This window comes from Octopus sinensis, linkage group LG2, assembly GCF_006345805.1.
Source record: "Octopus sinensis linkage group LG2, ASM634580v1, whole genome shotgun sequence".
Classification (NCBI taxonomy): Eukaryota; Metazoa; Mollusca; class Cephalopoda; order Octopoda; family Octopodidae; genus Octopus; species Octopus sinensis.
Genome location: NC_042998.1, coordinates 145,089,840 through 145,104,959, shown reverse-complemented (window position 1 = coordinate 145,104,959; position 15,120 = coordinate 145,089,840). Strand labels below are relative to the sequence as shown.

The following is a 15,120-nucleotide window of genomic DNA, read 5'->3' as shown; positions in this document are numbered from 1 at the left end:
AGATGTTAATGATAATGATGCTGATAAAAAATTCATTCACAAGGCATTGTTCAATCCATGGAAATAGAAGTCACTTGCCCAAGGTGTCATGTGATGGGACTGTACCTTAAAGTACATCATTGTAAAGCTTCTGAACCCACAGTCATGCTTGCATCTCTGTCAAAAATTAGCAAGCAGCTGTTGAGACAAGACACACGTGTTGAATGATTTTTGAAGTGGCTTGCTTTCAAGAGACCAAAATAGTCATACTGCCACCATCACCATCATTATTACCCCCATCATCATCATTACCACCATCAAAGCTTATTTCTCTATGTCATATCATACAGAATTATCTTCATTAATATTAATCCAGTGACACTTCATTAGGCTTAGGTTCAGTGTTCTTAGATTTAACCTCACAAATTATTCCCTCCATTTACTTTTTCATCAGAGACACTCTTCAAGTATTTAAAACGCATTTATTTACACAAAATTATAAAATCATTAACATAAGCTCTGCTTTGGCATATCAATTAATGCAGTATAATCAGCAGACCATGCTCAATGTAATTAATGCAATACAGTGAACAGACCAAACTGGACGTATTCATACAGGTGCAAGAATGGCTGTTTGGTTGAAAAGCATGTTTAACAACCATGTGGTTTTCAGTTCATTCCCACTGTGTGGCACCCTTGGCAAGCATCTGCTATTGTAATCCCAGGCTGAGCAAAGCCTTGTGAGTGGATTTATACATGGAAACTGAATAAAAGCTTGTTAGGTAAATGTGTCTCTGTGCGTGCGTGCGTGTGTGTGTGTGTCTGTGTAATTGTGTGCACACCAAAAGAGGTTCATAGACAAGCATCACTGCCATACAAACAGAGTTTTTGTTTCCAGGCTTCCATGAAAAACATTGCTTCAAAACAAGGGTTGGCAACAGGAAGGGCATGCATCCACAAAAAAATTTGCCTCAATAAAATTCCATCTGACCCATGCAAGTAAGGAAAAGTGTACGGTAACATGATCTTCCAAATGTTGGGCCTGACAGAGATGATGACAAGTGACCGAGACTTTTGGCAATGTTGTGCTGAGAAGATTTGTCAAACTATCTAACCCATGCCAGCATGGAAAGTGAATGTTAAATGATAATGATGTGCACCTACATTTTAAATTCTGCTTGGCATATTAATTTATGTGCTATAATCATCAGATCACAATATAATTAATGCAAAATAGCCAACAGACCATACTGAACACGTTAATACAGAGTAAATAGGGGAGTGAAGGTGGTGCGGTGGCAGAATTATTAGGGCATCAAACAAAATGCCTAAGCAGCATTTCTTCCATTTCCTAATGTTCTGAGTTCAAATCCTGCTGAGATCAACTTTACTTTTCATCCATTTGAGGCTAATAATATACACACCAGTTTAGCACTGGGGTTCCTTCAAAATTGCTGGCCTTAAAGACTGCAAGGGGCCAGCATCCCATTCAGGAGAATATTGTGATTCTGGTCATTCATACACCATGGAAACCAAACAACTGGACTTATGAACCCTAAGGCCCATGTGGCTGTGTTGTAAGAAGCTTGCTTCCCAACCATGTGATTCTAGGTTCAGTCTCACTTCATGGCACCTTGGGCAAGTGTTTTCTACTATAGCCTCATGCCAACCAAAATCTTGTGAGTGGATTTCATAGACAGAAGCTGAAAGAAGCCTATCGTGTGTGTGTGAGTGTGCATCTTTGTTCTTGTCTGTTCCCCATTACTGCTTGACAACTAGTGTTGCTCTGTTTATGTTTTTGTAAATTAGCAGTTCGGCAAAAAACAACTGATAGAATAAGTACTAGGCTTAAAATAAAAATTAGGACTGGGATCGATTTGTTCAACTAAAATTCTTCAAGGCAATGCCCCAGCATAGTCACAATCTGATGACAAACAAGTAAAAGATAAAAGAAAGTGTAGGAAGCTGACAGAATCATCAGAGCACCAGGAAAAATACCTCGCAGTATTTGTTACAATTTGAATTCAATTTTCATCAAAGTCAACTTGCCCTTTCAAGATTGCTAAAGTACCAGTCAAGTATTGGAGGATCAAACTCAAAACTGCTAAATCTTTTTAATTTTTTTTTATTATCATATAATTTTTTTTATTGCCCTAAATCTTTTTCATTTTTTTTATTATCATGAAACCTTCAAAAACTTTATTAGAACATTTAAATACAAAGAAACAGGAGAGATATGAGAAAGGAAAAGAAAGAAAAAAGGTGGGGTAAAGCAATGGAAGATGGAGGAGAGGGTGCAATGGGCCACATATCCCAGAACATGTGGAGTGCTCAGTTATGCCCGGCAGTAATGACTGCAATGGCACTACTGCAGAGAATGGCCAGTGACACTCGCAGCAGCCATTCCACCTTGTAGGACTCATTTCTCCAACAGGCCACCGTTGTCCATATTTCACGAAAGAAAGCAATTAATATAGAATACACAACAGATCGTATTTAGGACATTAATACAATTGCCCACAATGTCACACACTGGTGTGACTGCGTGGGCAAGTGTCTTCTAATATAGTCCCAGGCAGACCAAAGCTTTTATCAATAGAGATTTAGTGGGGGGAAATATATATATATGTCTGTGTTAGGAACAGCATCCAGCAGTAGTAACAATGCCAAAGCAGACATTGGTTTGTGACAGTCCGCCGTTGGATCTTATCAAACTGTCCAACTCATGCCAGTATGGAAGATGGACATTAAAAGATGATCATGATGCAAGAAAAAAAAAGAGAAAGAAATGAATTCTGACCTTTGTCCTGGATAACCTTCAGAGTATTTATTAGTTAAGCATGACCCCAGAGCTTGCAGAACTGCTTTACTGGTGAAGTTCTCAGATGCAATCATCTCAAGTCCCTGTTTCTGGCGAAGTTTCTCCTGTCTTATAAATTCATACATTTGTGGGTCATTCTGACTGATGTCATCCTGTAAGCACCAACCTTCGTAGCCATTTGTGGTAGACATGTTGATTTAGGGAGCTTATCAAGGTAAACCTGAAGATGAAAAAATATAATTCAGGGATATTTAATGAGCCTTTCAAATCCAGAACAGAAATTAGAACTTACAGCAAAATACTTTTGAAGTTTTCAGTGTGAAAAATTTTCCTAAAATTCATGAGTGAGGTAGGTTAGAATGTGTGACAATGTTCTTGGAAGTGTAGCAGGAGGAGGATGACTTACACTTGAGTCAGAGAGTGGAGAAGGTGCACAACAGCCAGAAGGTGAAGAACTACTGCCCTATATCTGCTGGAAATAGGACAGGGTAGCACTTCCACTGGGAGGTGGAATAGGAAGCATTTCCAATATTCCACATAAACTTGCCTGGCCAAAGGGAAATGTAAACTTGCTTGAAAACATTAAGGATTCACAACAGCAATGATATTCAGCTGTTGGAAACCTGCCTTGATAAATTTTGTCTGACTCATGAAAACTTGGAAAAGTAAACATTAAAGCCATGATGATGATATATACATTTATGTAAGTGCTTGTGTGTAGCCTTCTCTTGGCATATGATGGATGTAAAATAAGCATGACTATGATCATACAAGTGTTTTCATTTCCACTCTTCTCAGAAAAACATATCTGACCACAGGAAAATATTAACTTGCTTGGCAACATGAGCATTCAACCATAGATAATCTACTTCAACAAGTTCCACCTAACCCATGGAAAAATGAAATTTGAAGATGATAATGACAATTCTGAACCCCATAATTTACTTCTTTCTAATTTTTTTTTTTCTATCTCTAGTTTCAGGTTGGAGCTGCAGCCATGCTGATGCACCGCCGTTTTGCTACACTGTTATTACTAAGAGCCTCCTCTAATATGTGGCACTTGGTAAAGAATGGAGTTTAATAACCTATTTTATATAACCCTATGTTAATGACCTATTCTATTGCTTTTAATCACACTCCAAAAGTATACTCTCACTCCTTGATAACTTATCACACATACACCCCAATCAACCACTTGCTACACAAGTTTCATTCACACATAACCCAGACACCATAAACTAGGTATAATAATAATAATACATTAATACTATAAATCAGCCTTGAAAATAAGAGACAATAAAGCTAATCTCCTCCTTCAATGACATCAAACTACTACAGATACCCATACACTCAACTAAAACTTTATCACAATCCTCTGTTGTCAAGGTCTCAACAACAACTGGTTTAGGTCAAAACAAAGTAGTTCTATTCCAAAGATAAACAAATTCCAACTCTGAAAACATTTTCTAACCTACATGGCTTTCTACAAAGTACAAAACCTCACATAAACCAAGAGGGAGCACACAAACTCTTAAAGCACAGAAAAGTGACACTGACAAAAACACATCACTCACTAATTAATGTGTAGGGGCTTCAAGATGGTTACATAATCTACTAAATATAGCAACCAAATCTCTTTTGTATCATATACTTTGTTAAATACAGGACACATCTTTGTCTTTCAAACATAATGCATATTTACTCCCACTGAATTATTCACACATCTCATAGCCTCAAGATTCTGATGATGTGATTGTTTATTTTTAGAATGGCACAGTAGGGTGGATGTGAGAGACTAGATCTGCCTGTCTGAAAATAAAACAGGTAGAATATTTGAACCATATGTGGTTAGTTTAAATTTTTTTTTAAATGGGTTAAATATGCCTGAAAATGGAAACTGATCATAAGTGTGCTACATCAGAAGTGACTTTGAGTTAACAACACTAATGCACTCTATCTTTGCTTATCTAGAACTACTAAGATAGGATGATAATACTTGGAAACCTTTTATCCATAGATCAAGATATGCTAGATCAAAATTGACCCAAGGTTCAACAACACCAACAAGGTGTAGTATACTTTGTCTTACAGCTACTACAATGACTCCTGAACCAGGATATCACACCCCACCACCTGAACACCAAATTTACCAGTTTTTCTTTCATATCCTTAACCAAACATATTGAGCAGGTTTTATTTCCAGAACTGCAGCCTTCTGGAATTCCCCTTGTAATCAAGTTTTCCATTTATGTAGTGGTTATCATCAACAGTTTAGAAAGTTTAAAAAGTCAAGGCTACTCTGCCCTTCATATTGCTTCCCAGACTTAAACATTTTTACATACTGAACTGTTTGATACTATGAAGTATTCAATTCAATTTTATATTGTTAAAATAGTTTAGATCTGTACCTGTCATCCCCAATGCAGTTTTCTTAATAATAATAATGGTTTTAGATTTAGGCACAAGGCCAGCACTTTTGAGGAGAGGGGCAAGTCAATTACATTGACTCTAGACCTTGACTGGTACTTTATTTGATCAACCCTAAAAAACTAAAAGTTGAGCTCAGTGGGGTTTGAACCCAGAACATAAAGAGCTGGAAGAAATGCCCCTAAGCATTTTGTATGAAGTGCTAACAATTCTGCCTGCTCACTGCCATAATGATAATGTTTCTGCTGTATGCACAAGGCTTGGAAATTTTGTGGGAAGGGGTCTAGTAAATTACATCGACTCCAGTCCTCAACTGATACTCATTTTATCAACCCCAAAAAGATGAAAAGCTATGTGGGCGGATTTGGCAGGTGGAAATTGAAAAGAAGCCCATCTTGTGTGTGTATGTGTGCATGTATGTGTGTACACGCATGTGCATGCTCTTGTGATTATCCTTGATTTGACATCATGAGATGGCTGGAAATGAGCATCACCGTCATAGATGTAAAAAAAAAAAAAATAGTTCTAACCATTGGGAGATTACTTTGTTTGGAAACAAGTGAAGGTTGGCAACAGGAAGGGCATCCAGCCATAGAAAACCTGCCTCAATAAATTGCATCCAACTCGTGCAAGCATGGAAAAGTGAACATTAAATGACAATGATTATGATACAATAGTTAGATAAAAAGATAATTTATTATGAGATAACCCTTTAGCATTCAGATTACTATGTCTAATTTAATTCACATTGCTTTGAATTAATCATGCATTATCTCCTAGCTTTGAGATTTCAAGACTGACAGTGTAAGGTTGGTGTAAAAAGTCAGATCTAGCAGGTATTAACATGAAAGAGGTAGAATATTTGGACCGGATATGGCTGGTTTAAATGCTAATGGATTAAAGCTCAAATTGTAACATTTGAAGAAACACACACCAGTGGAAAATTCAGTATCTAACACACATAGTTTTTTATCTTCTACTCATTTCAGTTATTGAGCTATGCCCATACTGGAGAATTACCTCGAATGGTTTTAAGTCAAACAAATTCAACCACAATACTTTTCTTTTTTGGCTTCTCTAGGACATGTTCTATCAGTCTCTTTATATTAACCCTTCAACATTCAAGCTTTCAAATTACTTTGTCAAACATAATGCTTATTTATTCATATTCTCTAAATTAATCATGAATTATCTTGTAGCTGTGAGATTGATGATGTGATTGTTCATTTTTAGAATTAAATTGTAGAATAAGTGTGAGAGGCCAGGTCTGGCTAGTTTGAACACAAAACAGGTAGAATATTTTGGTCAGATATGGCCAGTTTAAATGCTAAGCAGTTAAACTGCTAAGTTGTGGGGGCATAAATAAACCAGTATGAGGGACAAACACAGACACAAAGAAGAAAGAAAGAAAGAAAGAAAGAAAGAAAGAGAGAAAAAAAGAAAGAGATAGATAGATGGATAGATAAGATAAAAATTCAGTCAGGGGTTAAACAACCACCTAAGGGATATTCAACATATAAAGAATTTACTGGGTTTTTTTTACCTAGATAAATAACATTAAGAACTATCACTCATAACAGATAGGTAAATAAAATAAACAATCAGTTTATCGATATATCAATATAAATTAGAAATGGAAACAAAATAATGAATTGAATAATTAAATAATTGAATCATTAAATGACAAATTCAATTTTATTATTTCTATATAAACAAATGACAAATCAAGTTACAGATCTTTCTACATTAAAAATGGGTTTTGTCTAATATGAACAAATTACCCTTTTAAAATATAAGGTTTCTTCAGACGGACATATCTTCTTAAATATTTTACAAAAATAGCAAGTAAATATTGTCTATAATTGTAAACACTTTAGGAATGAGCTGGCAGAATCATTAGCACAACAGGCAAAATGCTTAGCAATGTTTCGTCTGTCTTTATGTTCTGAGTTCAAATTCCACCGAGGTTGACTTTGCCTTTCATCTTTTCGAGGCCAATAAACCAGTTGCATACTGGGGTCAATCTAACTGACTGGCCCCCTCCCCCAAAATTTTGGGCCTTGTGCCTAGAGTAGAAAAGTAATATATATATATATATATATATATATATATATATATATATATATATATATATATATTATATATATGTATGTGTGTGTGTGTGTGGAGGTGCAATGGCCCAGTGGTTAGGGCAGCGGACTCGCAGTCGTAGGATCGCAGTTTCAATTCCCAGACCTGGCGTTGTGAGTGTTTATTGAGTGAAAACACCTAAAGCCCCACGAGGTTCTAGCAGGGTGTGGTAGCGATCCCTGATGTACTCTTTCACCACAACATTCTCTCACTCTTTCTTCTATTGGCCTGCTCACTTAGGCTAAAACAATGTGAAGTGCATTGTGACCAGCGATGTGTAGCAACATCTGATAGCCTGGTCAGTCATGGTGATCACAGTGATATATATATATATATATATATATATATATATATATATACACATATATACACACACACACACATACATACATATACATATATATTGTTTCCAGAATTTTTTTTAAAATTTTTTTGGGGGAAAATGACATAGAAATGTAAACATTTGTGCTGGAAGTTGATGCATTTAATGTCAGAATAGATTTTTCCACAAAAAAATATAATGAAGTTGACTTTTATTTATGCTGGACAGTATAATGCTTACTTTTTCTGTATAAATTTATGCAAACCATTAAATGGTTAACTACTTTTTAAAGTTTCACATTCATGCTGGTAATCACAGTCCTGGCCATATTTTACATTGCTTGGAGTTTCTACCTATCACAATGGAGCCCAGCAATTTCCTTATAGGATTAGTTTTTCTCTGATTGCGTTTACCTCCAGAAAGGTAATGCTCACTTTCTGCGCATTAGGACAATGAAATTCATCACCGCTGATACCAGCTCTTACTGCATCTAACGCCGCCAACAACACCATAATTCATCCTTGTGCATGTAAACTCACAAAGCAAATATGACTTAGCATTCTTACAGAAACCTTCATTTACCTGAACCTGAAACCTTGTAATCACAAAGCAAGCTTTTTAACCACACAGCCATGCTTTATAATTGAAGGAAAAATACATAGCAAGTGATTAAAGCATCGTCATCCATTTAAAATGTAATCTAATATCACTTGTTTGTCAGATTAACAAGAGGAAAAAAACAAAAACAATGGAAGTAGAACCTGCCTTATCTTAGTTATTTGGTGATAGTTATAAATGAAAAGTGTGATTATCATGAACTCTTCAGGTGAAAGATAAAATAAAAATATATTATTCTTAATCTTGTTCCCCAAGAGCATACTTGTTATTTGTGATATTTAGTTATGGCCCTAGGAGTTCTGAGTTCAAATCCTACCTTTTCACCCTTCCAGCAATTAAGTACTGAAATTTGATTTTCTTTTCTTTTTTCTCTCTTTTTTTTTTTAACAGTGGATGCCACGATCTATATGTCAATGAATTGTGACTGAAGACATCTGAAAGTAGTGCTTAAGAAAGTTTTTATGGCCTAGTTTTAGGCCATAAAACAAGGAACATGTGAGGCCTCCTTAATAAATGAGATTTTGATCTGTCTGACATAGATTGTCAATGCACAGAATACACATACATACACACAGAAACATAAATACACATGCTCACACACAAACAAATACACATGCTCACACAGACATACACTCACACAAATACACACTGACAGACACCAACACACACAAATACACACCCACATTAAAAACTATTTATTACACTATCTCACCACCACACACACCAACTGTCAATAAACACCTCACCACTGCCACAAGGTATCAAAAAGTGTTTTGAGTAGTTTACAATTCTAGCTGCCAACAGTTACAGTTTTTAACCTGTCATATATATATATCATCGCCACCTCAACCATCATCAACATAACAAGCTGAATATTTCAAGTTTTATTCTACAGAATAAAATAAAACCCAAGATTTTATTTCAGTTAATAAAGTTATTTTATTTTTGCATTATTCGTATTACCTACTCACTCTTTTATCTCCCAGGTACATTTCAAGAGAGAAACAAAGAAAAGTAAGACAGGATTTGAACATCATTTTTGTTTTGTTTTTTATAATTATTTTAATTTCTTTATTTTACTGTTACTCTCGACACTGGTGAGTGTAAAAGAGGTTTAATCAATAATACATATACTACTTTTCATTTTTGGATTTGGTTTGCAAGATTCTTTATATGAGTTCATGTGTTGAAGCATATTCTGTTGTGTCTGAGGAGAGTCATTTTCTTTTTGTGCCTTATAATGTAACACACAGACACTGGTAAAATTTCCACTTATTTCTTATTTTTATTTTCCTAAAATTTTCGTTGCGTCTTGCAACCTTTTCAATAGTTGCAAGACGCAACGAAAATTTTAGGAAAATAAAAATAAGAAATAAGTGGAAATTTTACCAGTGAGTGTGTTACATTATAAGGCACAAAAAGAAAATGACTCTCCCCAGACATAACATATACTACTAACATACTAAAACCTAAAACACAGAAACTATTTAAAAAAACAACAAAAATAGTAACATCATCATCAGTGAACAGTGGCCATGCTGGAGGGTCAGACCATGTTTGTAAGGTTAGTCAAACAATTGACCCCATTACTTACATTCAGTCAGGTGCCTGGTCTCTTATCAAATCACTTAATTCAATGTCCATTTTCCATGTGTTGGATGGTTTGACAGGAGCTGGCAATCTGACAAGCTGCCCAGGTTCCATGTCTATTTTGGTATAGTTTCTACAGCTGGATGCCAACCACTTCACAGAGTGTACAGGGTGCTTCTAAGTAGCACTGGTATGGGTGCTTTTATGTGGCACTGGCACAGGTGTTTTTACACAGCACTAGTATGGGTGCTTTTTACATGGCACCAGCACTCACAAGCCCACAAGATTAGGATCACTCAGCTGAAGAGGGATGTAGGAGACATACCTGTATGCAAGAAGAACCCCGATTTTACTTAGCTTGACATGTCTTCTTAAGAACAGTAAACTTCTAAAAGTCTTGATCCCTTGTCATCCTCTCTCAACACTTTGTCCCACATCTTCCTAGGTCTACACACATATCATCATCTTCTTCAACATTCCCTTTTCTATGCTTGTGTTTTTGATCAGATAGTTTACTGAGGCAGGTTTTCTCTATCTTTACATATTTCCAAACAAGACAGAGACACACATTTACAACTATCACACGATGTCAAGATGACACAAACATATACACACACACATATATATCTGGTCTAATCAATAACTATCTGGATTGTTGCCATAATAACAAAGCTAAAGCATGCAGAGTGAAGCCACTTGGAACAGATTGACCTTGAACTCTGCTGTGCATGTGCACTAAAGTTAGCATTCTAGTTGACTTATGCTATTTACAGCAGTGCTTGGAAGGAAGGTGTGTAACGTGAACGTCACATTAACCTTAACAGAGAAAGATGAACAGAAAATTTGCCAAAAGCTTGGTGATGCTTGCTCAGAGGCCTATGCAAAGTTTTCAAAAAGTTTTCATCGTTCTCGACACAATCAAGATTTTGTGCAACTGAAACTCAAGTGTCTTTTTGGTCAGCTGAAAGCAGTTTTGGCACAAACAACTCATACCCAAATCTTCAGAGATATGGACTGAACTGAACCATAACTAATTTTACATCCTCTGATAACTCACGGATAGTGATTCGATGATTTCCACTCACAGCTGAACGCACATCTGTGATGTTTTTCTCAGTTCTGCTGGTTGCAAGTCTCACAGAATGTTTGTCAATATCAACATTTTTTTCTGGCCTGAACCACTTCTGTGCGGCTCATACACTCCTCTCCATACACTTTCTGCAACTCTGCGTAGGCCTCTGAGCAGGTATCGTCATGACAACTTTCTCTTGTCATGGTCACTGTGACAATCACATGCTACACACCTTCCTTCCAAGCACTGCAATAAACAGAAGTTAGCCAGAACGTTAAAACTTAGTACAAATGCACAGCAGAGTTCAAGGTTAATCTTTGCCAAGTGGCTTCACTCTGAGTGCTTTAGCTTTGTTACTAAGACAACAGTCTAGATACTTATTGATCAGACCTCATGTGTGTATGTATATATATCATCATCATTTAATGTCCGCTTTCCATGCTAGCATGGGTTGGACGGTTCAACTGGGGTCTGGGGAGCCCGAAAGCTGCACCAGTCCAGTCAGATCTGGCAGTGTTTCTACAGCTGGATGCCCTTCCTAACGCCAACCACTCCGAGAGTGTAGTGGGTGATTTTATGTGCCACCGACACAGGTGCCAGACGAGGCTGGCAAACGGCCACGCTCGGATGGTGTTTTTTATGTGCCACCGACACAGGTGCCAGACGAGGCTGGCAGACGGCCACGCTCGGATGGTGTTTTTATGTGCCACCGACACAGGTGCCAGATGAGGCTGGCAAACGGCCACGATCGGATGGTGTTTGTTACGTGCCCACAGCATGGAGGCCAGTCGATGCGGTACTGGCTACGGCCACGTTCGGATGGTTTTCTGTGTGCCACGTGCCACCGGCACTGGTACCACAAAGATACAAACTCCATTGATGTTCATCTATTTTGATTTGTTTTGATTTTCACTTGCCTCAACGGGTCTTCACAAGTGTCACAAGAAGCAAGGTATGCACAGGTGGACTGACTACGTCCCAGGTAGGGGCCACAGGTTATGGCCTGACTAGTCTTGCCGGGTCTTCGGATGGTGTTTTTATGTGCCACCGACACAGGTGCCAGATGAGGCTGGCGAACAGCCACGATCGGATGGTGTTTGTTACGTGCCCACAGCACGGAGGCCAGTCGGTGCGGTACTGGCTACGGCCACGTTCGGATTGTTTTCTTGTGTGCCACCGGCACTGGTACCACAAAGATACAATTCCATTAATGTTCATCTATTTTGATTTGTTTTGTTTTGATTTGATTTGATTTGTTTTGATTTCATTTTCACTTGCCTCAACAGGCCTTCACAAGTATCACAAGGAGGAAGGTATGCACAGGTGGACTGACTACGTCCCAGGTAGGGGCCATGGGATATGGCCTGACTAGTCTTGCCGGGTCTTCGGATGGTGTTTTTATGTGCCATCGACACAGGTGCTAGATGAGGTTGGCGAACGGCCACGATCGGATGGTGTTTGTTATGTGCCCACAGCACGATGGCCAGTCGATGCGGTACTGACTACGGCCACGTTCGGATGGATTTCTTGTGTGCCACAGGCACTGGTACCACAAAGATACAAATTCCATTGATGTTTATCTATTTTGATTTAATTTGATTTTCACTTGCCTCAACAGGTCTTCACAAGTGTCACAAGAAGGAAGGTATGCACAGGTGGACTGACTAGTCTTGCCGGGTCTTCGGAAGGTGTTTTTATGTGCCACCGACACAGGTGCCAGATGAGGCTGGCGAACGGCCATGATCGGATGGTGTTTGTTAGGTGCCCACAGCACGGAGGCCGGTCGATGCGGAACTGGCTACGGCCACGTTCGGATGGTTCTCTTGTGTGCCACCGGCACTGGTACCACAAAGATACAGATTCCATTGATGTTCATCTATTTTGTATGTATATATATATATATATATATATATATATATATATAATATATATATAATATCTGAAGGAAACGTTTTTTTTTTCTAAATGATATAATGTACTCATTTATCAATTAAAAATTTATTAGAAACAGCTGTAATGATTTGACACTAAAAAATGTACAAGTCTGAATAGCTCAAGAGCAGATTATATACTCAGTTGGGTCAAATTGACTGCATACACCACCCGAATATCATTCAGCCAGTACTTCTGTACCAAGGTTGGTATTTATCGAAAAATTGCTGTGAGTATTCAACTGAATCTTGTTTATATTGTAATATATGTATATATGTCAGGTGAGTAAAAAGTAAGCAATGTTTTGAACCATAGAGAATTTGTACCAGATCTTTGCTGAGTTTATTTTTTTTAAACATTTTTTTGAAATTATCTGATAATACAGACATAGACTTGCCCAAATGCATCAATAAATTAACATTGATATTTTTTTTCACAGTTGTTACAATCATCTGAAATGGAACTATCAAAGCATGATATTCAACTTCAAAAAGGGATGTAAAGCAGCTGAAACTGCTCGCGATATCAATGAAACATTTGGTGAGGAAATGGCCAGTGAGTGGTCAGCTAGAAAATGGTTTAAACGCGAGCATAGTGGAAGCCCATCTGTCATCGATGATGGTCAATTAAAGACTGTCATTGAGAAAGATTCACATGAAACCACTCAAGAACTAGCAAAAAGAACTTCAGATTAGCCAGAAAACTGCCTGCAACCATTTGCATGCAATCAGAAAATCAAAAACCCTTGACAAATGGGTACCACACAATTTGAATGAAAATCAGAAAATGCACAGACCAAAATGAAGCACCAAAAACCTTCCTTAAACCTGAGCTCTTCAAAAAGAAGGTTATGTTGATTGTTTGTTGGTGTACTGCTGGACTCTTCCACTATAACTTCTTAAAACTGAGAAAAACTATTACTGCAGAAACATTGCCATGAAATTGCCAAAATGAATGAAAAACTGATACTCCTGCATCTCAGACTGGTCAACAGAAGAGGGCCAATGACAATGCTCAACCACACATTTCATTAATGATGCTCCAGAAGTTGAAGAAACTTGGCTATGAAGTTCTTCCCCACCCAGCTTATTCCCCAGACCTTTCTCTAACCAACTACCACTTTTTCAAGCACCTTGATGGTTTCCAGCAAGGAGTTCAAAAATCAAACCGATGCTGAAAGTGCATTCAAAGAGTTCATCAGAACTCCAGATTTTTGTTACCAGAATAAACAAACTTGTAACTCGTTGGTAAAAATGTGTTGATTGTAATGGTACTTACTTTGATGAATAAAATTTCTGCATTGTTGAAATATATTTCAAATGTTTCAAAATGTTGCTTACTTTTTACTCAGCCTGATATATCTCTCTCTCTCTCTCCAAAATATTTTTGTCGCTTTGAGACCGCGACCTGCTCACTGGCAACATTCCGAGCACGGAATTTTGTTAGTGAACAGGTCACGGTCTCAAAGTGACAAAAATATTTTGGCAAATTAAATTTAAATGTTGAAGTGAATCTAATGGTTTTTGTGTGTTTCTTAAATGGCTTATAAACACCTTCCACGCTGCAACTGTTTTCATCCCAGCACACGATCTCAGATCAGGTCACTTGCTATGCAAGTACATCTCCGTAATACACACACTCACACACACACAAATGGGTTTCCTTCAGTTTCTGTTGACCAAATCCACTCACAAGGCTTCGGTTCACCCAGGGCTATAGAAGAAGATATTGGTCCCAGGTCTCACACAGTGAGACTGAAACAAATCATGTGCTTGAGAAGCAAAATTAACCACACAGCCAAGAAGACAAAATAATTTTTTTTTTTAAATCAACAGTTTAAAATATAAAATCCTCATAGTGATCTAACAAAAATCATTTCCGGTTTTAACCTAGTAATGTCACCAAAAACACACGCAAAAACTTTAAGAGGAAGGAAAACAGGAATGAAAGAAAAAAAAGTTGAAGAAATTTCAGGAAGTGAAATCCAAAACAGGAAAATCACATAAAGACCAAACATAAGACATGACAAAATACAATATTTCACAGAAAACTGGAAAAAGAAAAGATTTCAACAAATGTATTAGAATGCTTAGAGAAATTTTGAGGAAGGAAGAAGCTATGTTCACTATCATCATCATGAAGAATAATGTTTTTTTTTAGTTTTGCTGTTAAGAAAATATCAAAATACTAACAGTCACAGCAAGTTCACATATAAACAACAAAAATCAA

At 37.3% G+C, this 15,120-nt stretch overlaps 1 protein-coding gene across 2 annotated transcripts in view; it reads right to left on the bottom strand.

The window, feature by feature from the left end:
* Positions 1-15,120, bottom strand: part of LOC115232446 (serine hydroxymethyltransferase) — a 76,724-nt gene that overhangs the window by 47,422 nt on the left and 14,182 nt on the right. For both annotated transcript variants that reach the window (XM_029802325.2, XM_029802326.2), the window contains exon 2: positions 2,780-3,020. In XM_029802325.2, the coding sequence (XP_029658185.1) occupies positions 2,780-2,991 (212 nt within the window). In that variant the 5' untranslated portion in view covers positions 2,992-3,020. The remainder of the gene's footprint in view (positions 1-2,779; positions 3,021-15,120) is intronic.